Source organism: Pseudonaja textilis, chromosome 13 (genome assembly GCF_049901715.1).
Source record: "Pseudonaja textilis isolate UNSWEBS1 chromosome 13, rPseTex1.2, whole genome shotgun sequence".
Classification (NCBI taxonomy): Eukaryota; Metazoa; Chordata; class Lepidosauria; order Squamata; family Elapidae; genus Pseudonaja; species Pseudonaja textilis.
Window position 1 is genome coordinate 17,133,863 of NC_142002.1, and position 27,627 is coordinate 17,161,489.

Below are 27,627 nucleotides of genomic sequence, written 5' to 3' on the forward strand. Positions count from 1 at the left end.
CAATATCATTAAAACAACAACATCAAACAACACATACAGAGTGGGGTATTCTGTCAGTTCTGACCGGTTCTGAAGAACCGGTAGTGGAAATTTGGAGTAGTTTGGAGAACTGGCAAATCCCACCTCTGACTGGCCTCATTCCCCCCCTCCCCCATCTGTTCTCCGTCTCCCGAGTCCCAGTTGATCGGCTGGGTCAGTGGTGGATTCAATATTTTTTACTACCGGTTCTGTGGGTGTGGCTTGGTGAGCGTGGTGTGGCTTGGTGGGTTTGGTGTGGCTTGGTGGGCGTGGCAGGGGAAGGATACCGCAAAATCCCCACTCCCTCTCCATCCCACTAACCTGCTTTCCAGCTCCATTCTCCTGGGCAGGGCAACCAAAGAAGACTCAGCCCAGAGGTAAGTATTTAGCAGGTTCTGAGCAGTTCTGGAGAACCGGTAGCGGAAATTTGGAGTAGTTCAGAGAACCGCAAATACCACCTCCGACTGGCCCCGCCAAGCCCACCTATTCTCTGCCTCCCGAGTCCCAGCTGATTGGCTGGGTCTTCTTTTTCTTATTTTCTCTCTCTCTCTCTCTCTTTCTCTCTCTTTCTCTCTCATTCTCTCTTTCTCTCTCATTCTCTCATTCTCTCTTTCTCTCTCTCTCTCATTCTCTCTCTCTCATTCTCTCTCTTTCTCTCTCTCTCTCTCATTCTCTCTTTCTCTCTCATTCTCTCTCTTTCTCTCTCTCTCTCATTCTCTCTCTCTCTCTCATTCTCTCTCGTTCTCTCTCTTTCTCTCTCTCCCTCTCATTCTCTCTTTCTCTCCCATTCTCTCTTTCTCTCTCACTCCCAATTAGCTGGGACTCGGGAGGCAGAGAATAGATGGGGTTGGCAGGGCCAGTCAGAGGCGGGATTAGCCGGTTCTCCAAACTACTCAAAATTTCCGCTACCAGTTCTCCAGAACCAGTCAGAACCTGCTGAAGAACCACCTCTGGGCTCGGTTTCCTTTCGTTGCCCTGCACAGGAGAACGGAGCTGGAAAGCAGGTTAGCGGGGTGAGGAGGGAATGGGGATTTTGCAGTATCGTTCCCCTGCCACGCCCACCAAGCCACGCCCACAGAACCAGTAGTAAAAAAAATTGAATCCCACCACTGAACAGATCCCCGGAAAAGGCCTGGGCTCATCTCATGTTCACCTCTTGCTCAAGATTTGAATCTCCGACATGGGAAAAATAAATAAGCAGCGAATAAGGGAATTCAAGGACAATTGGCCAGAAGTTGGAGGAGAAAAATGAAAAAATTCAACCCAGCTCTTTGGTCCTCGGGACTGCGTCCTCGCAGTTGTATCGGACCCGTTTCAGAACAAGGACCTATAGTCCTCGAGTTACAACCGTTTGTTCAATGACCGCTCAAAGTTACAGCGGCACTGAAAAAAAATGGGACCGTTTTTCACAGTTATGACCTTGTAGGATCTCCACAATCACGTGGCCAAAATTCAGATGCTCGGGAAATGGTTCATACTTATGACCGTTACCGCGCCCCGTGGTTAAGTGATCCCCTTTTGAGACCTTCGGACACGCAAAGTCAACAGGGAAGCTGGATTTACTTAACAACCGGGTTACTAACCGAACAATTGCAGCGATTCACTTAACGACAATGTGGCAAGACAGGTCATAAAATGGGGCAAACCCCCCCTGGGACCACCGTCTCGCTGAACAATGGAAATTTTGGCTTACTAACTCACCAACGGCAGTGATTCACTTAACGACAGTGGCAAGAAAGGTGGCAAAATAGGGCAAAACTCACTTAACAACAGAATTTTTTTCTGGTCGTATGTCAAGGACTCCCAGCATATCCTTACTTCTCTCCCATTTCAGCCCGGAGATACCTCGACTTACAGCCATTCACTGAGTGACTGTTCAAAGTTACAACAGGCGCTGAGAAAAAGTGACTTAGGCAGCCCCCTTGTGGTCCCACGATCTAAATTCGGACGCTTGGCACTTATGCCGGTCATAATAAGGGTCACCAGATCCCTTTTTGCAACTTTCTAACAAGTGAAGTCCATGAGGAAGTCAGAGTTCACTTAACATCTTGTTACTAACCGAACAATTGCAGTCATCCACTTAACAACAGTGGCAAGAAAGGTCATATATCGGGGCAAAAGTCACCACTGAACCACTGTCTCACTTAGCAACAGAAATGTTGGGTTCCATTGTGGTCATAAGCCAAGGACCACCACCCCCCTGTATCCTCTTCGCTCCAACTTCACTGCAGTACCGATCAACGTGAGTCCAAAACGTTCTCTCGCCAGATTGCATTAGGAAGCCAATGTAGCATCAATAAAAGCTGGGTCTCATCATCGTTTAGCTCTGGAAATGCCAGCATCCCTCAGCCTTCCCTCCGCTCTCAGATTATTCCTAACAGCTTCTCCTTTGGATGGGAACGGTTGGTCCTACAGATGGTCCATGGCTGCAGCTTCCCAATACTGCCCCCCCCCAAAAAAAATTGCTGGGGAAAAAATAAAAATTGATCAGGAGGATGAGAATAGAACAGAATAGAACGGCATAAGGAATGAGGAATAAGGAATAAGAATAGAGTAGAGTGGAGTAGAGAAAATAGAATAAGGAATAAGAATACAGTAGAGTAGGATAGGATAGGAGAGGAGAGAGAGGAGAGGATAGAAATGAAATGAAATGAAATGAAATGAAATGAAATGAAATGAAATGAGAAATGAAATGAATAGAATAGAATAAATAGAATAAATAGAATAAATAGAATAAATAGAATAGAGTAGAATAGGGATAAGAATGGAATGGAATGGAATGGAATAGAATAGAATAGAATAGGATAGAATAGAATAGAATAGAATAGAATAGAATAGAATAGAATAGAATAGAATAGAATAGAATAGAATGGAATGAATAAGACAGGACAGGACAGGATAGGATAGAAATGAATAGAATAGAATAGGAGAGGAGAGGAGAGGAGAGGATAGGATAGAAAAAGAAATAGAAATGAAATGAAATGAAATGAATAGAACAGAATAGAATAGAATAGAATAGAATAGAATAGAATAGAATAGAATAGAGGAAAAGAATGGAATGGAATGGAATGGAATGGAATAGAATAGAATAGAATAGAATAGAATAGAATAGAATAGAATAGAACAGAACAGAATAGAATAGAACAATGAATAGAACAGAATAGAATAGAAATGAATAGAATAGAATAGGACAGGAGGATAGGATAGGGTAGAAATGAATAGGATAGGATAGGAATGAATAGAATAGAATAAGAGTTGGAAGGGACCTTGGAGGTCTTCTAGTCTGGCCCCCTGCTCCGACAGGAAACCCTATACCATTCCAGGCAAATGGTTGTCCAGTCTCTTCTTAAAAGCCTCCAGTGTTGGAGCAGCCACAACTTCTGAAGGCAGGTAGTTCCACTGGTTAATTGTTCTGTCAGGAAATCTCCCCATAGTTTGAGGTTGCTTCTCTCCTTGATCAGCTGCCATCCGTTGCCTCTTGTCCTGCCTTCCGGTGCTTTGGAGAATAGCTTGACTCCCTCTTCTTTGGGGGCAACCCCTGAGATATTGAATCACTGCTATCATGTCACCTCTGACCCTTCTTTTCATTAAACTATTAGACTATGCTTAAGGAAAGAACTTCTCCTCCCCTGAACCCAGACATGGAGCTAAATGCATCTTTCCAATGCAATTCTACGTGCTGTAATTCGTGTCTTTCTCACTTCTTGCTTTGACCATTTCCATTGTGTTTTTTCTTTCTCCTATAAACAGAATATATTCTGCCTCTTGACAGGAATAGATCCAAAGGAAACAAGGAAGGAAGTTTTTGTAGATCATGGAAAGGAATTGTTTCACCCAAAGGGACAATTTGGAGGAAATTCAGAATAATGTCGGTGAAGAGTTAGGGTAAGGGAACTGGGTATCCAGATGTGTTATTCAGCAGGTTCTGACTAGTTCTGGAGAACTGGCAGTGTCCTTAGAGGTTCAGGAGGCTGCAAAGGGTGCAAGGCATGGCTGCCCATTCCTGACCGGTGCGAGTGGTGTAGTAGGAGGACGCTGGTATGGTGGAGGTGCACCGGGGTCTTCCAGCAGGCCTCCAGATCCTAATCAAAATGCTGGTTGCTACCTACAAAACTCTTGGTGGCTCAGTTCCCGGTTCTCCTCAGAACCATCTGCCTCAGCTGGAAGCTTCCCATCCCATTTGCATTGGCCAAGGGGGCTTCTTTCGGCGGGGATCCGTTCTCCAAGCTACACGGAAGCTTAAAAGCAAAACAATTGTTCGGGTTAGGATTGGGTTTGCTTGTTGGATTGATTGATCGTTTCTTTCATTGGATTTAGGATTAGTTCAGGGTTTTCGACTCGAAAGAATGGTCCCTGCTGCTTAGGAAGGCTGTGAGGGTGCAACATGGTTAGGAACAATTGTTCAGGGGGGAATTGTGGAGGGAAGGAGGGAGGGAGGAGGAGAAAGAAAGGGGAAGGCAAGGGAGGGATTGAGGAAAGGAGGAGAGGAGGAAGGAAAAGACAGAAATAAAGGAAGGAAGGAAAGAAGGGAAAAGAGAGGGAGGGAGGGAAGGAAGGAGATGAGGGAGGAAGGAAAGGAGAGAAGGAAGAAAAAGACAGAAAGGAAGGAAGGAAGGAAGGAAAGAGAGGGAGGGAGGAGGAAGGAGGGAGAGGAGGTAGGAGGGAGGAAGGAAAGAAGGAAGAAAAGACAGAAATAAAGGAAGGGAGGAAGGGAAGAGAGGGAGGGAAGGAGGGAGGAAGATGAAGGGGAGGAAAGAAAGGAGAAAAGGAAGAAAAAGACAGAAAGGAAGGAAGGAAGGGAAAGAGAGGGAGGGAGGGAAGGAGGGAGAGGAGGTAGAGGGAGGAAGGAAAGAAGGAAGAAAAAGACAGAAATAAAGGAAGGAAGGAAGGAAGGAAGGAAGGAAGGAAGGAAGGAAGGAAGGAAAGAGAGGGAGGGAGGGAAGGAGGAAGGAGGGAGGGAGGAAGGAAAGAAGGAAGAAAAGACAGAAAGGAAGGAAGGAAAAGAGGAAGGAGGGAGGAGGAGAGGGAGGAAGTAAAGGAAAGAAGGAAGAAAAAGACAGAAAAGGAAGGAAGGAAAGGAACAGAGAGGAGGGAGAGAAGGGAGGGAGGGGAGGAAGGAAAGGAAAGAAGGAAGAAAAAGACAGAAAGGAAGGAAGGAAGGAGGCAGGGAGTATGGGAGGGAAAGAAGGAATCGGGGGAAAAGGGAGGGAGAGAAAGAAGGAGGGAGAGAGGAAGGGATGGGGGAAGAAAGAGGGAAATAAGAAAAAGACAAAGAAAGGAAGGCAGAGCAGATGGGAGGGAAAGGAAGGAAGGAATCAAGAGAAAGGAAGGGAGGGAAGGGAAGGGAAGGGGGGGAGGGGAGGAAGGAAGGAAGGAAGGAAGGAAGGAAGGAAGGAAGGAAGGAAGGAAGGAAGGAAGGAAGGGCGAGGCTTATACTGCAGGGAGGCTGGCAAACAAGACCACAACAAGAGCCGGTGAGGTCAGAATTAGAAAGGATTTCAGGACTCCCAGGAGGCTACAGTCTGATTTGCATTAACAGATGGCAGCAAATCATCCGCCTTGCAGAAATATGCTTTGGAGAATGAGTCCAAGCCACTGAGCGCTTCCCATGCCCAGGTTCCAACCAGGCGACGGCCCAAAAGCACCCGATCAGCTCCCAATGTTTTCAATGGAGGCTCCATTCAAACATCCCAAGGACTAGCCTCCTGCGTTCGGGCTTTTGAGCCATCACCAAGTCTACCCTCTTTTTTTTTCCCATGCTCTGATCTAACACGATACAATTACGGTTCGAAGCCAAGAGAGGAATCTAGAGCCAAGCCTAGGATAGTCACGATGTAAACCAGGAACCCCCCAAGAGGAAGGCCAGGGAGAAATCTATCCGAAGGGAGAATGAATGGAGGTACAAGCTGGACTACCATTTATTCTTTTGGCGTCCGCCGCACTTTAAGGTTTGGCGATGCATTTATTTTATTTTATTTTTTAAAAAATCACATGTGCCTTTGGAGAAGCGCCATGAGAAATTTGATGTATTGGGAAAATTGCAGGCCAATTGCACAGGCAAGGAGAAATTCTAGGCCCAATATGGATGGCCAACTTTGGATTAAAATGGCACAGCTTCTTATAGAAGGGAGAGAGGCGTCCAAGTTAATATTGTCCAGCCCAGAAATGAAAAAAAATGTCAAATCAAATAGCAAAGAGGCCACGGGAGGGATTAGAATTTCCCAGACTCAAATAAATGTGTCTAAAATTTGGCGATCTCCTCGATGCTCAGCTTTGATTCCATCTGCGAGAACCAATTTACAGAGAGGAACATGTTAGAGTGACGGAAAGGGAAGAACGTGCATACAATGATCTCTAGTGAGGAAACAGGAGACCCAAAACCAGGCAGCTATTTTTAAAAAGGCCTCATCAGAATATAAAACCCTGTTAAAACTCAGGGAACAGGGGATGTGGAGGGTGGGAAGGAGAAACGTTTGCAGCCAGCCCTGTCAAAGAAGATATAAAAAGGAAGAAGAGAAGAGGAGGAGGAGGAGGAGGAGAAGGAGGAGGAGAATGAGGCATATTTTGCCAAGAGGAAGCTGCAATTCACATGAGAAGCAAACCAAGGGATATTGGCATCCTCATTGTAACGGAAGGGGGGAAAAGGAGGATTTTTGTGTCACGGAGAGACTGGAGCAAAAAAACAACAACACAGTAACAAAAGCCCTATGTAGGGGGTGTGAATCACTCATGCTAAGACTGAACATTGAAAAGCCATGCATGGTGGTCCCACCCTTGCTTATTTGGCTCAAGGACTCAAATCCAAACAGGGGGAAGCAGAATTCAGAACCCTGGAGAGCTCCTGATGAGCTAAATGAGAGTCGGAAAGACTACAGGCATCCTTGACTTATGACTACACTCGGGAGGGGCACGTCCATTGCTAAGCGAGACCGTTGTTAAGTAAGTGGAGCCCCATTTTATGACTGTTTTCACCACAGTGACATCGCTGCGGTTATGAAATGAATCCAGCTTTCTCTATCGGCTTTCCTTGTTAGAAATTGGTTGGGAAGGTCCCAAGCCGTGATCCCATTGACTTCAAGGTGCTGCAATCATTGTAAATCCGTGTCAGTTGCCCAATTCTGATCACGTGATCATGGGGACTCTGTGACAGCCGTAAGTGTGAAGAGCAAATGAAAGTCACCTTTTTTTCCCAAGACCGTTGTAATTTTGAATGACCATTCAACCATTGAATGACCATCGATGGTTATATAAGTCAAGGACTATTCTGAATTTGGAGTTGTAGAACAGGGGTCTGCGACAGAGTTGCATGTCATGTTGTACTTCAAGGGCTTGAAAAGCCACCTCTAGCTACTCTCTGCAGAACCCCAATATCAAAATTCTAATAATAATAATAATAATAATAATAATAATAATAATAATAAGAAGAAGAAGAAGAAGAAGAAGAAGAAGAAGAAGAAGAAGAAGAAAGAGAGAGAGAGAGGAGGAGGAGGAAGAGGAGGAGGAGGAAAAAGAGGAAGAGGAAGAGGAAGGAGGAGGAGGAGGAGGAAATAAAGAGAGATGAGGAGGAGGAGGAAAAAGAGGAAGAGGAAGAAGAAGAAGAAGAAGAAGAAGAAGAAGAAGAAGAAGAAGAAGAAGAAGAAGAAGAAGAAGAAGAAGAAGAAGAAGAAGAAGAAGAAGAAGATGATAACAAAATACAAAGACCTACAAATAGAAGTAGAACAATTGTGGCAAAAGAAAGCAAAGATAGTATCAACAATACTAGGCGCCTTGGGTACAATCTCAAAAGGACTGGAGCATCACTTGAACACCATCATCACTGACAAATTCACCATCGTGTCAATTGCAAAAGGCAGCTTTGCTTTCCTCAGCTTACATCCTGTGACAAAACCTCTGTAACCCCATCCAACATCCACATCTGCCTATCCTGGGTCCTTGGAAAGGACTTGATAGGTAGACCAAAATGCCAAATCCAACCTGAACGTCTGGCCGACTGTGCGATGAACCAAAATAATAACAACACAAGAAACCCGGGGGTCTCATTTGGGGCCATAAGGACTTTCAGGGTCTCCGGAGAGAGGCTGCTCAATGACACCAGATGCCTTCTTGTCCCAAGATGAAGGATCCTTTGGATGAAATCTTCCTTTACAAAGAGGAACAAGGGAATTAGATCCCCTTTTTCTGGAATGAACCAGGTGGCTTCTTAAAAGCCCCCCCCCCCTTTGGTTTCAGTCCATTTTCTTTTCTCAAGATTGAAAAGGAGAAGGAGCTGCAGGAGATTCGTCTAAATTTATAAGTGAGAGGAGCGCAGGAAGGAATTTCCTTTATGGGGAAATATAAAAGTGGCTTCCATTCATATCTGTCTGAATGCAAACAGAAACCTCTATGCGGATTTGCAGAAAACTCTCTCGCACGCTCTCTTTCTCACATCTCTCTTTCTCTTTCTTTCTGTCTCTTTCTCTCTTTGTCTCTGTCTCTGTCTCTCTCTCTCTGTCTCGCATGTCTATCTCTCTCTTTATCTCACTCTCTTTCTCTCTTTGACTCTCTCTCACTCTTTCTTTTTCTCTCTCTCCCTCTCTTTCTCACTCTTTGTCTCTTTTTCTCTCTGTCTCCCTCTTTCTCTCTGTCTCTGTCTTTCTCTCTTCTCTCTCTCTTTTTCTCATTCTCACTTTCTCTCTGTCTCTCTCTTTCTCTCTTTCTCGCTCTCACTCTTTCTCTCTCCCTCTCTTTCTCACACTTTCTCTTTCTTTCTGTCTCTCTCTCTCTCTCTGTGTCTCTCTCTTTCTCTCTCTGTCTCTCGTGTCTATATCTCTCTTTATCTCCCTCTCTTTCTCTCTTTGTCTCTGACTCTCTCTCACTCTCTTTTTCTTTCTCTCTCTCTTTCTCACTCTCTTTGTCTCTTTTTCTCTCTGTCTCTCTCTCTTTCTCTCTGTCTCTGTCTCTCTCTTTCTCATTCTCTCTTTTCTCTCTCTGTCTCTCTCTTTCTCACTCTCTTTCTCACTTTCTCCCTCTCTCTCTGTCTCTGTCTCTCTCTTTCTTTCTCTCTTTCCCTCTCTCTCTCTCTCATGAATTTGGTGTCTTTCAGCTTCACATGGATTGGTCGTAATTCAGTTACATTTCTGAATCATTCAGCGATGAAGAAAGAAATAGCAAGAAACATTCTTTCATGTATTTCTGTGCCAAACATATGCAATCGTATGCAATTTCTGAGCCAAAATAACAGCGCACCAATCACTTGTAATTAATGGCTGTTGGTGGTCATATAAAACCTCTATCCTGCTCTTCATTAAAAAAAATACGGAAAAGCAGTGTGCAATAAAATGTGAAACAAAATTAAAAGCAACACTATATAAAAACTGACAGAGCTGTCGGAAGGAGATCAGAGAGAAAGAGGGAGGGAGGAAGGAGGAAAGAAAAGGAGGGAAAGAAGGAGAAAAGGATGGAGAGAGGGAAGAAGAGAAAAACAGGAAGGGAAAGAAGGAAGGAAGGAAATGGGAGAGAAGGAAAGAAAAGAAGGGAAGGAAGAAGGAAAAAAGAAGGGAGGAGGGAGGGAGGAAAGGAAAGAAAATAAGGAATTATATATAAACATTTAAAAATTCTCAAATCCCACCAGAATCGGGGGGAGGGGTGGTGGTGACGGGGGACGGAAAAAATAATCCCAGAAGCCTTTTTCTTAGAAAGATATTGATCATCAGCCCGTATTTCCTTAGATATCACAGAATCATATTATTTGCAGCATTGCCTGTCTGTCAGAAAAATCTGGCGTTTTTTTTTAAAAAAATTTATTATTAGTTTGGACAGTATTGACACATTCCGGTCCCTTCCCTTCGTGGTTGCCATCTAGCGGGACCTAAAAAAATCATTTTTCACAGCATTCTTGGCAGCCAAATGTCAAGGCAAAGAGAAGTTATGTATGACAACTGGAGGGTCTTGAACGAAAACAGAAACCGGAGTCAAGCCACGGGGGGAAATCTAAACTCCGTTAGTACAGTTCGATGGAAGATCTTGTATCTGGCCAGCTGGGCCTGGCTTGAGTAGTACGGAGGAGCTGCCGTCGGCCGGTGTGAATCGGATTCCAGGCTTCAGGGTTTGCATTTCTAAAACAGCTTTAAAGCTAATTGCGCTGGGAAATTGTGCTAGAGGCAGCCAAGCGAAGGACTGATGCAAAGAGGAGAACGGCACACACAACAACACACACATCCCAGGGACACCCACAGAGACACCCACGAGTCCAATGGAGCCAAATCCATAGGAAAGACTTGGCTGTTATAAAGGCGGCCTTCGACTTACGAGTATTAAAAGTAAGAACTACAATGTCTTCTTCTTCTTCTTCTTCTTCTTCTTCTTCTTCTTCTTCTTCTTCTTCTTCTTCTTCTTCTTCTTCTTCTTCTTCTTCTTCTTCTTCCTCTTTTTCCTCCTCCTCCTCTTCCTCCTCCTCCTTGTCTTCTTCTTCCTCTTCCTCTTCCTCTTTTTCCTCCTCCTCCTCGTCCTCTCTCTCCTCCTCCTCCTCCTCCTCCTCCTCCTCCTCCCCCTCCCCCCACTCCCTTCTAGCAGTGATGATGTTACCCAATTGGGTCATGAAACATCTGTAAGAAAACAACCAAGTGCAGAGGACACCGATGATCCCACAATCTTCCTCCTTCTCCTCCCCCTCCTTCTCCTTTTCCTCCTCTCCTCCTCCTCCTTCTCCTTCTCTTCCTCCTCCTCCTCTCTTCTTCTCCTCCTTCTCCTCCTCTTCTTCTCCTCCCCTCCTCCTCCTCTCCTTCTCCTTCTCATCCCCTCCTCCTCCTCCTCCTCCTCTCCTCCTCCTCTTCTTTCTCTCTTCCCTCTCCTCTTCCTCCTCCTCCTCCTCTTCTCCCCTCCTCTCCTCCTCCTCCTCCTCCATCCTATCAACTCAAGGTAGCTATCATAATATTCCTTCCTCCCGTTTTCCCCACAATCACAGCTGACCGAGAGTCGCTCAGCTGGCTGGGAGGCCTAGAAGTCACCGTCTCCTGGTTTCCAGCCCAGCCCCTTCATCGCTACTATCGGGTGGGCTCTAACCAGCTCCATGGACTAAAGTGGTGGAGTTTGGGTCTTCCCCGTTGAGAGCTCTACTAATCAGAAGGGTTCCTCGTCAGCCTCTGACCTCTACCCCCTGCCCGTATCTTGCTTTCTTCTATCCTCAAGGTTGGAAATGCTGCCAAAAGACGGCGCCGGGGCATCTTATTTTCCGCTGGCTCATGGGCACCAGAATCCCTTCCAGCCTTCTGCTAACCTGTCATTCAGCCCAGCAGAACGGATCTTTCCCTGTGCATTTGGCAGGCCGGCCCTGGCAGGGAGGGGCACAGCTGCTGGGTTTCTGAAGGAGGCTTGGGCACACGGAGCTGGCACATCAAAACATCCAGGTGCAAATGCAAAGACCGCAGCAGTTGTCTCTCTGTTTCTCTGTATCTGAATCTCTCTCTCTCTCTCTCTCTCTCTCTCTCTCTCTCTCTCTTTCTCTTGCATGTCACAGGCTTGTTTGGTGAAGATTTATTTCAGAGCAAGTAGGGAAATTTTGGTTTACAGTGACCTGTTTTCTCCCCAGGATTCCACCCTTAGAACTGAAGAAATGAGCAGGTTGTAAAGTAATTGTCAGCCCAACAAAATAGACCAGACTAAGAAACGATGCTCCTTGGCCAGGAGGACTTGGACTGTAATACTGTGTCTGTGGAGATTCTTCAATCATCCAGGTGAGGGTTGTCGTCCCAAAGGTGCTTTTTTTTCTTTCTTTTCCCCAAAGGCAACTGGACTTTCTTGGCTTTTTGCTTGAAGACATTTCACTTCTCATCCCAGAAGCTTCTTCAGTTCGTTTCAGAAGCTTCTTCGGTTCATTTCAGAACTGAAGAAGCTTCTGGGATGAGAAGCGAAACGTCTTCAAGCAAAAAGCCAAGAAAGTCCAGTTGCCTCTTGAAAAAGCACCTTTGGGTTCTACTGTAACAGTAATAGTAATAAAATTTGCAAAACTGAAGAACCAACCTTCCTTCCTTCCTTCCTTCCTCCTTCCTTCCTTCCTTCCTTCCTTCCTTCCTTCCTTCCTTCCTTCCTTTCTTTCTTTCTTTCTCTTTCTCTCTCTCTCTCTCTCTATATATATATATCTTTTTCTTTCTTTCTTTCTTTCTTTCTTTCTTTCTTTCTTTCTTTCTTTCTTTCTTTCTTTCTTTCTTTCTTTCTTTCTTTCTTTCTTTCTTTTTCCCCTTTCTTGGAGGAGCTATCTGAGAGCTTTTCTTGGCTTGGACTCAAGGCCCTCTTATCTGACTGTTGCCTTGGTAACCGCTCTTAATCTTCTCCTTCAAGGCCTTTCCCTCTTCCCTCTGGGGTGATCAAGGTGTCAAGAGAAGAGAATATATGTGGCTTCAGAGTTGAACCTTGGAGTCTTTGGGGCTTCTCTGAGTTTGTCCAGGCAGCCCCAAGGACTCCACAATCAAGAGGTCTCACTCCTCTGTGCTAACAAAGAACCAGATACACAACGTACAGAATACAATCTGCCCAAACCTGATGTGAGCTGAGCAAGGGTCAATATTATTAAACCAATGCAATACAAATCACCAAGGTCCAGAAAAGCAGAGAGAAGAAAATAATGAAAAAAAATATGTCGTCATAAAACAGCTAAAGCTTTCCTGGATCCTGTTAGCTTTGCTAGAATTCAGAAACCCATATTCACAAGGATACAGTATTATTGTGATGTCCCAGGGTGTGGCACAAAGGCAACGCAGTCAAATAATCAAGAAGAGTCATTTTATTATGTCCAGTTTTGCCCACAATGTCCAGGTTACCTTCTGGCTGGAGAAAAACTCTCCCAGGAACAACTTTTAACTGTAGAAAATTCAGTCTAAAACAAGGTACACACAAACTGTAACTAAAAATCCAAACAAACCAAGCTGAAGTAATTAACTTGACAGGGCAGGAGAAGGAATTTCAGACTTGAAAGCACGGCAAAACTCACACAATTGGGAAGACACCAGGAACACAGATAAGCCACGACAATACCAGATAAATTCACATTTGCTCCCAACAATTTGCTGCGCGCAGCTTCCTCTTTTATACACCGTGTTCCCAGCTGCAGCTAATGAAGGGAATCAGGGCCCTTTCCTCCCCCGTAAGCCATGCAACCCACATTGCTCCCTTCTCCGTTCCTCCCTGTGTGCCCTAGGATGAAGAGAGGGTGGGCCTGGGTCTTTCTCTGAACTCCCTCTCCCTTGTTCTCCCTCTTCCCTGCTCTGCTCAGCCAGACTTTGCCCTTCCCCAGTTTCCTCCACAGCCAACGGAGCCACACTCCCACTTCCTGTCAGCTGTTCGGCTTCCTCCTCTGAGTCAGATTCCAACAGGGGCATGACAACTATACTATTGACAAAATTATACGTTCAACCAGATCTTGTCTGCAGCCCATACAATACGGTTAGTCCTTGACTTATGATAATTAAGTCCAAAACTTCTGTTGCCTAGTGAGACATTTGTTAAGCGAGTTTTACCTCGTTTTACCATCTTGCTTGCCATTGTTGTTAAGCGAATCACAGCAGCTGTTAAGTTAGTCACAGGGTTGTTAAGTGAATCTGACTCGGCTTGTCATAAATATGAGTCAGTTGCCAAGCATCCACATTTTGATCTAGTGACCATGATGCAAAGATCGGAAGTGTGAAAAACGGTCACAAGTCACTTTTTGTCAGTGCCGTTGTAACTTTGAACAGTCACTCAGTGAACGGTTGTAAGTCAAGGACTACCTGTAGTGGATTGCGTTAAAAGCCTTCAAAACAGTATGGAAAAAAAAAAGCAAAACGATTCTGTTAAGTCAAAAGTGGAGTAATGGTGATACGCATTAACTGAAATGAGATGTTTCCCCAAATGTCTAGGCGAGAGAAAACAAAGAATTTGGGGTGACATGATAGCAGTCTTCCAATATTTGAGGGGCTGTTACAAAGAGGAGGGGGTCAACTTATTTAACAAAGCACCAGAGGGTCAGGACAAGAAAAAACGGTTGGAAATTGATCAAAGAGAGAAGCAACCTGGAATTAAGGAGAAACCTCCCAATAGTGAGGACAATTAGCCAGTGGAACAGCTTGCCACTAGAAGTTGCAGGTGCTCCATCACTGGAGGTTTTCAAGAAGAAATTGGACAGCCCTTTGTCTGAAATGGGGATAGAGTCTCCTGCTTGAGAAGGAGGTTGGACTAGTCCAGGGGTCGCCAATCTTTTGGACCTCAGGGACTGCCAAACTCATCATTTTAAATCCTGCGGACCAGAGACCCTGGGGAAATCCCCCCAAAAAATTCTGCAGAAAAATTCCCCCACCCCGTTTTCCTACCGATCGATTGTTCTTTATTTGGGATTGCAGGATACCGTCTCCAGCTCTGTTCTCAGAGGGAGAGAGAGAGAGAGAGAGAGAGACTTTTGGCTTCATGCAAGGAAAACAGCAGAAGCCGCAGAAGTCTTTCTTTCTCTCCCCCAAACTCTGCCAGAAATGAGTCTTGCCGGCGCAGCCTCTTGGAACAAGGAGGCCTTGCAGGGTCCCAAAGACTCACTTCTGGTGGAGTTTGGGGAGAGAAAAGAAAGACTTTGCTGCTTTCCTTGCGTGCAGCCAAAAGCAGAAGAAGAAAGAAGCGGAAAGAAGCAGCCCAGTGGCCAGGCCGGGCGCATGGGGCAAATCCCCGCCCCTCCACCCTTTCCCTCCTCCCCTCACTACCTCGTGTTGTTCACAATGCAAGTGACACAAGCCTTGTGGTCCCGCGGGCCGTGTGGGCGGCGCAGCCTTGTGTTCCCACTCAGCCTGGATGAATTGCTTTGGGGGGGGGGGGACAATTCTCTGCAGACCACCAACATTTTCTCACAGACCACCACCGGTCACCGGCCCACCGGTTGGCAACCATTGGACTAGATTGCTTCCAAGGTCTCTTCCAGCTCTATTCTGATTAAAATGCAACAACGCCGGCTGTGCAACTTCAGCTCTGGCAAAGTCTAGTTCATTTTATTTTTATCCTCCCCAGCTTTTAAACCACATCATTTGCTGGGCCCTCCCATTAAGGCAGCTTTGCCCATATCCCCATACAGTAATGACTGCTTAAAAATAATTAGATGAGCAGTTGGTGTTTAGGGAAGTCGCTTTAATGTGTTAGTTAATAGCCATGGGTGGCATTATTATTATTATTATTATTATTATTATTATTATTATTATTATTATTATTATTATCTGTTCACCACCATGTGAAGTCACAGCTGCGAGTTCATTAGCTGCTGTTGGTCTTCCTGGGCGCTGCCTTCAGCCCCCCAAAAGCCGAGGATACTGTTCTGTATTAACATTCTTGAAGACTCACATTCTGATTGGTCCACCCAGACCGCAATCCGATTGGTTCGCTGAACGCCTGTGATTGGAGCGCTAAGAATCCAGCGCGATTGGCCGAGCCGATCGCAGGAGATTCAAAGCGCTGCCATTGGCCGCAGAGCCGCCGGCCGGCTGTAAAAAGCCAAGCGGTTCGCACACTTTAAACTGTCCTTATTCAGAACTGCAATAAAGAGCTGATTGTTCACTTTCGCGTCTCGCCTCTTATGTGACCCGATCCACCGATATAACAGTTACCATCCTGCGTAAGTGTGGTACCTTTGCAGATCGAAAAATTGCAGCCTTTTGCAACTGGCGGATGGGACATTCTGTCAACTTGTCCTCGTTTTTAAATCCTATTTTTATATTCCATTTATATGCTGCTGCTGTTGGGCAACTCTGGGTGGCTTAACAATGTCACAAAAAACAATAAATGAGAATATTTTGTAGCTCAGGGTTGACATGAGCGGTCCTTAATGCCCTCTGAGCATGGGATGTTTTCTTGCAGACGTTTCAGGACCCAAACTAGGTAAACATCATTGGTACTAGACAGGAGTGGTTTGTTAACACTCTGTTTATATATCAGTGGCTTGCAAACCTCATGTCAGCTTTGGAATCGTTATTAAAAGCTGCCACATAGCTGCAGAGAAATGGAGGGGGCTGATATTATTTGAGTAGCTTTCAGTAGACAAAATAAATTCTTTAGTAATTCAAGGTCAATGTGGATGGCGCAGAGAGAATTGGAACTGAAGGGGGATTGGTTCACGTGACGTACGATGCGGGGAAAAGAGGAAGGGTTATCGGTTGGGTCATTGTGGGAAGTCCAGGGGACTAACACTGATGGTGTTCCCTAGTTGGGTCATGAAATGTCTTACATTAAATGATAATGTTATAATGATAAGATATATATATATAAGGTTGAGTACGTTGTAACATGAATGTAATTTCAGTGAGAAATGTATACAAAATATAAACATTTACACAAGGTATATGTACCCAGTCGATGCACTGTATAATGGAAAGATGGAGTTGTTTTAAAATAAAAATAAAAAACTTTTTGAAAAAAAAAGAATTGTCTTTAAGAAGACAACCAAGCTCAGAGACCACCAAGGACCCCCGTAATCTTCTTCCTCCTCCATTCTGCAAACCCCACTTCCTTCTAGCACTGAAGATGTTACCTAATTTGGTCATGAAAGGTCTGCAAGAAAACCATCAAGCTCAGAGACCACAAAGGACCCCACAGTCATCATCATTCTCCTCCTCCTCCACCACCTCTTCCTCCTCCTCCTCCTTCTCCTCCTCCTCCTGGCAAACCCTCCTCCCTTCTAGCACTGATGATGTTACCTAGTTGGGTACTGAAACGTCTGCAAGAAATGAGGAGAAGGACTAAGGGTGACGTGATAGCAGTCTTCCAGTATTTGAGGGGGGTCTCAAAGGGAAGAAAAGGTCAATTGATTCTCCAAAACACTTGAGGGCAGGACAAGAAACATATGGGTGGAAGCTTCTCTGAGGGAGAGCCAACCTGGAACAAAGGAAGAATTTTCAAACTGTGAGAAAAATTAATATTTGAAGTTGTGGGTCATTCATCACTGAAGGTTTTCAAGAAAAGTTTGAACAACCTATTGTCCAGGATGGTATGAGGACTTGGGCAGAAGGGGTTGGACTAGAAGACCTCCAAGGTCCCTTCCAACTCATAGACCAGCATGACTGTTAGATCTTAGTTTGTCTTTACTACATCCGCAAGGCTTACATTGTTTATTATATGCATAAGATTTATTTTACTTACTATTTACTACTCTATTCATAACTCTTTTGTATGTCTTTATTATATAAAATAGATGATTGAATATTTGTTTTTAGTTCTTACAGTAATCAACCTTGTTTCAAGATTGCCCAGAGAAATCTAGCTTGTATATCAACCAGCAGGTCAAAGAGATCAGCAATTACCTCCAAGACCTCAATTTAATCCAATCTCTTCTTGCTTATTTGCATTTTAATGTTATTGTCCTTCGATTTTGGTTCTTCTTCTTTGGAGTGAGTTGGTCTTAAACAGATCCTGCTTTTTATTTATATTTATATCTACATCTATATATCTATATTTCTCTCTCTCTCTCTCTCTCTCTCTCTCTCTCTCTCTCTCTCTCTCAAATTACAAACAGGTAGATGCTTTGTTCCTGCTTTTTTCTTTCTTTTAAATGTTCTTTTTCTTTTGAGCAACAGATAAATTAGTGTTATTTTACGGCTTAGCCAAACATCTAAGGAAAGAATGCAGTCTGAAAAAACACAGCAGGGCCTCCCAAATAAATAAATAAATGAAATTCAATAAGCTGCTGTAATTTTCTTGGAGATGTTGAAGGATCACATCTCCCATTTTCCTCACTCGTGGTCCATGTTGGATGTGTGTGTGTGTGTGTATGTGTGTGTGTGTGTGTGTGTGTGTGTGTGTTTGTGCGGGGCTACTGGGGATTGCAATTCGAGAGGCTGAAGGCACCAGGTGTTACTTACTACCTACATGACCTATTTAACGAAATGGAGAAGCAGCCAGGAAACCTGCCAAAACCAGCTTCCGAGAACAAGAGCAGCTGGTAATTGCAGACAATCTCGTATTAACTTTGTTCTTCCTCCTGTTAATCTTCCCAATTAAACTCTCCTCCATTGATCCCATCAGCAAGGAGCTGCGTCAAGGCATCAGCAGGAAAAAGCCAAGCTGGGCCTGGATTCATGCTGTAGGGTCTCCAAGAGCTAACAAGACTGGGGTCAGGTCAGACGGATTCAAATTGCCCATTTTGGCGGCTTGCATTTGTCTCAGGACAGATGTTGATCTGCTAAGGCAGGGGTCCCCAATCACCGGGCCACGGACCGGTACCAGTCCGTGGAACATTTCCTACTGGGCCGCCGGTTTGCTGGGCACCGCCATCTTGTTTGACGAGAAAGTGCTTCCGGGTGAGCTTTTCCGGTTGGAAAGCGGCGTTTGAAGGAATCCTCGCGCCTTAGTTTCATCGAAGGGGGGCGGCTTCGAACGAAACTAAGGCGCGAGGATTCTTTCAGCACCCAAGGCAAGGCGAGCCGAGCGACCGTCCCAAAGCCGTCCCGAAGCGAAGCCCATCGACAAAGGTACAAAGGAGGAGTTGAAGGTGGCGGGGAGAAGCGGGGGACGGCTGGCTGGCCGGTCGCTCGGCTCGCCTTGCCTTGTCATGCGTGCTGATGCCGGTACCGGGCCGCAGATCATTTTGTGATGCCGGTACCGGGCCGTGGCACAAAAAAGGTTGGGGGCCACTGTGCTAAGGCAAATTGTTCCATACTAGCAAGGCTTGTAGGCCTGCCTTCCTATTGGTCCGGAAAAGCCGGGCCGCGATTGGACAGAACTAAGCGTTCTGATTGGTTCTTATTCGGCTGCCGCGATTGGGTAAAACCAAGCGTGGCAAGCTCAAAGGCATGTCATAGGCTGCCTAGCCGCAGCCAGCTCTATAAAAGGAGCTGCCTCGGCTGGGAGTCTCGTCTCAGTATCTGGTTTCCTAATAAAGAGCTGTGGTCACTATTTCGAGTCCCGTCTCTCCTTGGGACCCACCGCCCAGACTTAACACAAGTGTTTCCAAATCAGGACTCACTTCCATCCGGGAAGTCCTATATACATATTAGTCCACCCCACTAACCTGCTTTCCAGCTCCGTTCTCCTGTGCGGGGCAACCAAAGAAGACCCAGCCAATCAGCTGGGACTCGGGAGGCGGAGAAGAGATGGGGGCGGGGCCAGTCAGAGGTGGGATTTGCCAGTTCTCCAAACTACTCAACATTTCCGCTACTGGTTCTCCAGAACTGGTCAGAACCTGCTGAATACCCACCTCTGATCTATATATATATATATATATATATAAGTGAAATACCATTCATGCACCATCACAAAATCTCCAGAACCATAAAGCCTACAAACTTGAAATCTGGCATGTTGCTAATTCTGTTGGCTTCTGCGCTTGGGAGGGAAAGAAGAGGACAATTTCCTTCACCCTCTTGCTTCAAAAGTGGGGAAAAAAAATGATATTCTTGAGGTATAGCTGCTTTAAGAGTCTCTCTAACTTTAATGGATGGCTTTCTAAAAGCAGGGACATATTTTTCCCCAGGTTCCAACAGCAAGCTGGAAACAAGAGGCTGTTTTAATGAACGAGGGCGGATGTCTTCAGTGAATTTCTGAAGCGTTTATATATCAATGCGCGTGCTCTGCTAGAATTGGTGCTAGAATAATAATCTGTGTGTATTTATGCCAGAAATCAGGAAATGGGGATTTCTAGCGCTGCTTTAGGCATAAAGGCAGCTGGGTGACTTTGGGCCAATCCCCAGGAGACAGTGAGTTCTAGTCCCGCCTTAGACATGGAAGATGGCTGGGTGACTTTGGGCCAATCCCCAGGAGACAGTGAGTTCTAGTCCCACATTAACCATGGAAAATGGCTGGGTGACTTAGCCATGAAAGGTGGCTGGGTGCCTTTGGGCCAATCCCCAGGAGACAGTGAGTTCTAGTCCCACATTAACCATGGAAAATGGCTGGGTGACTTAGCCATGAAAGGTGGCTGGGTGCCTTTGGGCCAATCCCCAGGAGACAGTGAGTTCTAGTCCCACATTAACCATGGAAAATGGCTGGGTGACTTAGCCATGAAAGGTGGCTGGGTGCCTTTGGGCCAATCCCCAGGAGACAGTGAGTTCTAGTTCCGCCTTAGACATGGAAACTGGCTGGGTGCCTTTGGGCCAATCCCCAGGAGACAGTGAGTTCTAGTCCCAGCTTAGACATGAAAGCTGGCTGGGTGACTTTGGGCCAATCCCCAGGAGACAGTGAGTTCTAGTCCCACCTTAACCATGAAAAATGGCTGGGTGACTTTGGGCCAATCCCCAGGAGACTGTGAGTTCTAGTCCCGTCTTAGACATGAAAGCTGGCTGAGTGACTTTGGACCAGCTACCAGGAGATGGTGAGTTTTTAGTCCTGCCTTAGGCATGAAAGCCAGCTGAGTGGGCCAAACACCAGGAGACAGTGAGTTCTAGTCTGACCTTAGACTTGAAAGCCAGCTGGGAGACTTTGAATCAGTGCCTCTCTGTCAGCCCAACCCATCTCACAGGGTTGTTATTGTGGGGAAAATAGGAGAAGGAAGGAATATTATGCATCTTTGCCACCTTAAGTTATTTCTAAAGTAAGGTAAAGGTTCCCCTCGCACATCCGTGCTAGTCATTTCCAGCTCTAGGGGGCACTATTCATCTCCGTTACAAAGCCGAAGAAGAGCCAGCACTGTCCGAAGACGTCTTCGTGGTCATGTGGCTGGCATGACTAAACGGCGAAGGTACATGGAACGCTGTTCCCTTCCCACCAAATGGGTACCTATTTTTCTACTTGCATTTTTTTGGACGTGCTTTCGAACTGCTAGATTCACAGAAGCTGGGACAGGTCATGGGAGCTCACTCCATCACACGGCGCTGGGGATTCGAACCGCCGAACTGCCGACCTTTCTGATCAACAAGCTCAGTGTCTTAGCCACTGAGCCACCGCGTCTCCTTTTTCTCTCCCCCCTTGTTCTTTTGGGGGGAATCTTCTTCTTTGGAGCAAGGTCTGGAGCAACCCCATCATCAGATGACTTGATCACAAAGATGGGGTCCTGGGCTGAGGCAGAAACTACCCGAACTCACTTTCCTCTGGGTCAAAGTGTTGTATGAATCTCAGAGTAAGTCAGGTTGAGAAGCCTTAAGTTTTGGCACATGGTAGATAGCAGGAAAAAAAGAGCATACAGTAGCAAAGGGGCTAATAGGTGATAGCACAGGTGATGTTACCTCATTGGGTAGTGAAACGTCTCACAAGCAAACTGCAAAGCTCAGAGGCCCAAAGACTCCACAGATCTGCAGTTGTTCTGTTTCAGTAACAAATCTTATATAGGGAAACAGTATTCAAAAGGTCAGTTATTTCTGTTCCTTCCACTCTATAGGATAAGTATTTTGCCTCCTCTTAGAAGGTTCCTAGTTTCCATCTCTCCATTGTTTCCCCAAATATTGGGCTCGCTTTACTGTAAAATAAAATATTACGGGTTTTACTGCCTGCGTCAGGGACAAGCTCACACATTGGCGTTGCTGCAACAGAGCCACAACTTTTCAAGGAGGTTCTAGAACCTCACCCCAAAGCAATAGGATATGGCTTGCAGCTACTTACTGGCCTCGAGGTTGTGCCTCCCCTCCCGCAAACTCCATCCGGTGTGGCATCTGGCAAACTAATCATCTCAACCAGCTGGCCTCCTTAACTAACTCCGAGTCTACATCACAGTGTCCTTAAGTCACCATCTGCCCTTCAATAAAACACTGTCCGGGCTGCGTGGGAAAACTCTGTTCAGAATGTATTAGGCTTCATTGAGCAAAATGGGAGTGGAGGCAAAGTCGCAGTGGGATCCTCAGTTTGCCTCTGCTGGTCGTAGATACACCCAGGCCAGGGGTGGGATTCTACAGGTTTGCACCTATTCGTTAGAACCAGTTGTTAACATTCTAAGTAGTTCGGAGAACCGATTGTTAGAAGAAATTACAGGGCTAATCCTGTAAGGAAGGCAGGAAGGAAACATTCTGGTGTTGCTTATAGAAACTGCCTCTCCGTTAACCCTTATTACATTCTTGGCAAGACTAGACTTCCTGTCTCAGGAACTTCTCTGGAGTTCTTTTCCCCTCCTTTGCTGGTACTTTGCTTGTGTGGAGTGACCATTCAAAGTTACAGTGGCACTGAAAAAAGTGACTTATGACCCTTTTTTCACACTTACGACTGTTGCAGCATCCCCACAGTCATGAGAGGCCAGGCGAGGAGATATGCATGCCTTGATGTGGGTGATGTTGAGTTGGCCACACCCAGCCAATAACATGACCACCAAGCCATGTCCACCCAGTCACATGACCACCAAGCCATGCCCACCACCTAAGCCACACCCACAGAACTGGTTGTTAAAAATTTTGAATCCCACTGACCCAGGCAGTGCCGAAACTCCTAATAAATCCTTTTGAAGTTTTGGAAGTTTGACTCGAGACTCAGGATTGAATTGGGGGTAACTGCCGGAATCCTGACAAAGCGTTCGGTAGCAGTAAGAAGCCTCTACACATATAGTGGATTCTTAAATATTTTAACAAGACATGTGACTGTGGCATTTCCTAGTAACAAACATCTTCATACCTAAAGGTGATACGCCACCTTCCTTACAACTGGGCTCCAAATTTATCTCGAAGCATGAGAGAGAAGCGGAAAAGAACCACAATTCCAAGAATTTTTGAAATGTTCTTAGAATCATCTTACGAACCAACGAGATGATCAGAATTACAACTTCTGGAGGCGAATCCAGATTAATTGTTCTCATTGTCAAGAAGTTCCTCCTTAGTTCTAAGTTGCTTTTTTCCTAGATTCACTTCCATCCGTTGTTTCTTGCCTTGCCTTCAGGTGCTTTGGAGAATAGCTTGACCCCCTCACCTTATGATCAACCAAGATTACTCTGATTTCATTTATCTTCTGGGGATCTGGAAGGAAGACAGCTTCACCTGTCTTCCTTAAGACCTTAGTTAGCTACAAGAGAAGAGAAGAGAAGCATAGCACAGCCCGAGAGCCCTTCATGAGTAATTTAAAAGAGAGACATGCAAAATGTTTTCCTTGCCTGGAGTTACATTTCACGCCAAGGAGCCTCGTGTTCAATGAAAACTGGGATTATTCTTGGTCAGTAGAAACCGTGAAATGTCCCTACTACCTACCTCCTACCTACCTATCTACCTACTTTCTTTCTGTCTTTCTGTCTGTCTGTCTTTCCTTTTCTTTCTTTTCTTCTTTCCTTTCTTTTCTTCCCTTCCTTTCCTTTCTTTCCATCCTTCCATTCCTTCCCTTTCTTTCTTTCATTTTTTCTTTCTTTCCTTCCTTTCCTTCCTTTCCTTCCTTTCCTTCCCTCCTTTCCTCCCTCCCTCCCCCTTCCTTTCATAGACTGGCATCACTCTGGCTAGCCCACAACACCTAAAATAGACAGCAAAGGCGAGGGTGCATTTATTCAACACATTTTAAACAGGTGGGGAAATAGGTTAATTTCCCGCCTTTGTCTCCTGCACACGTTTGAGGGTGGGAGGGTGGGTTGGAGTCAGGAGCAAACCCTGAGCCTCCATTGTCGGAGATCAGTAGTCTACCCTACACACAACTCTAGAGCACAATGCTTGAAACGCAGCTTGCACGGCAAGCTCCCTCCAACCTAATTATATACACAGAAGCACACTCAGGAGAGGCGAAGAAGGCGGTGGCAGGGAAATCAGGAAGAACGGGGTAATAAAAATACACACACACACACACACACACACACAAGAATAAAAGAGATGAAAGAGCTGGGTTGAAAAGGGGAAACCGATTGATCTTGGCTGGTTGGGCTCCAAGAGGTTGGACCTGTCCTTCAAGGTCAGCAAGAAGAGAAGAGGCCCAAAGAAATAGGAAGGCCATCTATCTAAAGCGGCGGTCTCCAACCTGGCAACTTTAAGTCTGGAGGACTTCAACTCTCAGAATTCTTGAATAGAATAGAATAGAATAGAATAGAATAGAATAGAATAGAATAGAATAAAATAGAATAGAATAGAATAGAATAGAATAGAATATGGAATGGAATGGAATGGAATGGAATGGAATGGAATGGAATAGAATAGAATAGAAAATAGAAAATAGAAAATAGAATAGAATAGAAAATAGACTAGACTAGACTAGACTAGAATAGAATAGATAGACTAGAATAGTATAGTATAGTATAGTATAGTATAGTATAGTATAGTATAGTATAGAATAGAATAGAAATTAGAATAGAATAGTATAGAATAGAATAGAATAGAATAGCATAGAGAATAGAGAATAGAGAATAGAATAGACTAGAATAGACTAGAGAATAGACTAGAATAGACTAGAATAGAGAATAGAATAGACTAGAATAGAGAATAGACTAGAAAATAGAATAGAATAGGATAGAAAATAGAATAGAAAATAGAATAGAATAAGGAATAGAATAGAATAGAATAGAATATCAGAGTTGGAAGGGACCTTGGAGGTCTTCTAGCCCAACCCGCTGCCTAGGCAGGAAACCATACACCACGTCAGACAAATGGTTGTCCAACCTCTTCTTAAAAACTCCCAGCGTTGGAGTATTTCCCAACTTCTGGAGGCCAGCAGTTCCACTGATGAATTGTTCTCCCAGTCAGGAAATTTCCTCCTTCGTTCTAAGTTGCTTCTCTCCTGGATGAGTTTCCACCCGTTGCTTCTTGTCCTGCCTTCTGGTGCTTTGGAGAATAGCTTGACTCCCTCTTCTTTGGGGCAGCCCCTGAGATATGGGAACGCTGCTATCACGTCCCCGCTTAATCCTTCTTTTCATTAAGCTAGACACACTCAGCCAGCTTTGTCGTGTAAGAATAGAACGGTATTGCATGAAAGAGGAATCTACCGAAATCAGCTGCCTAAGCAGGCCTCCTCTCCCTGTTTCATGGCTGCCAGACTTCAGAGCAACAGATGAATCTAGATCTTTTCCCCCCCTGCAGAAGAGAATTGCGGTATCGTAGAGTTGGAAGAAAGAGGCACCTCCGAAACAAGACAAGAAGCAATGGGTTCGTCTTCGTCGTGTCTTTATTTTATTTTTATCTTATTTGGTTTGTCAATTGCTTACTAATCAAGGAGAGAAGCAACGTAGAACTAAGACATTTCTTGACCGTGAGAACAATTCATCAGTGGAACCACTTGGCCTCCAGAGGTGATCTGTGGTCCATCGCCAGAGGCTTTTAAGAAGATCTTGGCCACTTGCCTGAACTGGTCTAGGGTCTCTTTCTGGAGCATGGGGTGGACTAGAAGACCTCCAAGGCCCCCTTCCAACTCTCTCATTCTTTTAATACTGCAGCAACACCAGTAATAGCCCCCTGGGGAAAGAGGAAGCGGAAAACCGACAGCGAGGGAAACGGGAAAGAAATTCTCAACCTGTCTGAGAACGAGGCAGAAAAACAGAAGCCTAATTCCCAGGGAAAGAGCCCCCTTGAGAAATTCCGCAGCCAATGTTGGCACGACATTATCTAAAACGCCAACCGAGCCACGAGGACCATTAGTGGCCACAATTTTCCCCTCTGTAGGTGAGTCACATTGTGTTGCTATTTATAAGGAGCAGCCACAGAGTTAATACACATCTATCCGCAAAACAACACACGTCGGCGTTAGAAATTAGTCACTCCTTTCATTGTCGGCTTCAGGACAATATACTTAAGGGCCCAATTGGATCCCTTTTCACAAAGGGGGAGGATTTACCAGGTGGGCCCCCTTATAACAGGAGGGATGGCACAGGCTCCCTGTGGACGATGCCTCCGCCGGGCAGCCTGTTTAGAACAGTCTGAATTTGATGGCAAATCAGCATCTTTCATACTTTGCTTTGGGAAAAGCAAATGGGGAGAAGAAGGAGGGAGGGAGGGAGGGAGAAATAGAGGGTGGGAAGGAAAGGAGGAAACAGGGAGGGAAGGGAGGGGAGGAAGGAAGGAAAGAGAAATAGAGGGAAGGAAGAAGGGAAGGAAGAAATAGAGGGTGGAAATAGAGAGAGGGAGGGAGGGAGGAAGAAAGGAAGGAAGGGGGAAGGAAAGAGGAAGGAAGGAGGAAGGAGAAATAGAGAGTGGGAATAGAGGAAGGAAGGAAGGAAGGAAGGAAGGAAGGAAGAAGGAAGAAGGAAGAAGAAATAGAGGGTAAGAATAGAGAAAGGAAGAAAGGAAGAAGGAAGGAAGGAGAGGAAGGAAGGAAGGAGAAATAGAGGGTGGGAATAGAGGAAGGCAGGAAGGCAGGAAGGCAGGAAGGCAGGAAGGAAGGAAGGAAGGAAGGAAGGAAGGAAGGAAGGAAGAGGATGGAAGGAAGGAAGGAGAAATAGGGTAGGAATAGAGAAAGGAAGGAAGGAGGAAGGAAGGAAGGAGAGGAAGGAAGGAGAAATAGAGGGTGGGAATAGAGGAAGGAAGGAAGGAAGGAGAGGAAGGAAGGAAGGAGAAATAGAGGGTGGGAATAGAGGAAGGAAGGAAGGAAGGAAGGAAGGAAGGAAGGAGAAATAGAGGGTGGGAATAGAGGAAGGAAGGAAGGAAGGAAGGAAGGAAGGAAGGAAGGAGAAATAGAGAGCAGGAATAGAGGAAGGAAGGAAGGAGGAAGGAAGGAAGGAGAAATAGAGGGTGGGAATAGAGAAAGGGAGGAATGAGGGAGGGAGGGAGGAGGAAGGAAGGAAGGAAGGAGAAATAGAGGGTGGAAAGGAAGGGAGGAAGGAGCATACCAGCACTCAAATCCAGAAACCTTTGCCAAATTGGAAGCTTGATGTCTTTCTTTTTTTTCCCTTTTTAATTAATCTGACTTGACTTCAGAGGAAAGAGTCAATTAAGATCCTGTATTTAACACATCTGAGAAATACTGGGAATATAAATCACACGGTTCGAAAGAACTGATGTTTGCTTTAGGCTCCGCGCCATGGTCACTGCAATCACTATGGCAACAGCTGGGAGAGAGGCCTGTCACAAAAGCAAAAGGAGAAACTGAATCAATGTCGGGAGTGGAAAAGCTGCTGGGGGAACAGAACGGGGGTGGGGTGTGGAGAAGTTTGGGGGGGTTGCAGAACTGGGACGCTTCCCACCGCCTCCAGCAGAGGGCGCCAGGCCGGAGGCTGCGCCCCGAGAACATCAAAAGGGGAAAATGCTGGAGGGGACAGTTCAGAAAATAAACTCTTGCCCTGTTCTTGCCCTGGATCACGTCGTCCCTCCTCTCTGGCTTCGGGGCTCCTTTGAATGTCACTGCCTTTTGCTGGGGACCTTCAGGCCTGGAGCCTCAGCCCCCCCACCCGCCCCTCCAGGAGGGTGCAGGCGGCTGGGCAGAAGGAGGCTAAGCCCGCTAGGTTCATCTGGGCACCCGATGGGTTGCTTCCCTTCTTCAGCGGAGTCGAGCAGGGGGCTTCCACTGAGAGCGCCAAGGCTCCGGGCCCAGGGGGATGGGGGAAGAGGGGCCTTGTGGGTGGGGTCCCTGGGCTTCTAAGCCAGAGGAGGAGGAGGAAGAGGAGGAGGAAGGGATGGGGAGCAACTCTCTTGCCTTCGAGGGGGAGGGAAAAACATCTCCCTTCCTGAAATTTCCCCCCCGAGTTCTGCTAAATGCTTGGAAACAAGATGGGAGTTGAAATCAGAGAGCCGGCTTAGATTCTTATCGGGATTTTTGATCGACCTATTTTTTTTGGAAGGAAGGAGAAGGAGAAGGAGGGAGGAAAGAAGGGGGAGGAAAGAAGGAGAAGGG

The 27,627-nt window shown here is 45.7% G+C and overlaps 1 protein-coding gene across 3 annotated transcripts in view; it reads right to left on the reverse strand.

Annotated features, from left to right (window-relative positions):
- Nucleotides 1–27,627, reverse strand: part of INSYN1 (inhibitory synaptic factor 1) — a 68,746-nt gene that overhangs the window by 21,100 nt on the left and 20,019 nt on the right. The window contains exon 2 of one of the 3 annotated variants that reach the window (XM_087941510.1): nucleotides 26,780–26,858. The exons of 1 other annotated variant lie outside the window; for it this stretch is intronic. Coding sequence is in view for 1 of the 2 variants with exons in the window: in XM_087941509.1 (XP_087797635.1) it covers nucleotides 15,227–15,232 (6 nt within the window). In the remaining variant the exon portion in view is untranslated. Of the gene's footprint in view, nucleotides 1–15,226; nucleotides 15,304–26,779; nucleotides 26,859–27,627 lie in introns of those variants that run through there. One more of the 3 variants, XM_087941509.1, reaches the window with a different exon arrangement.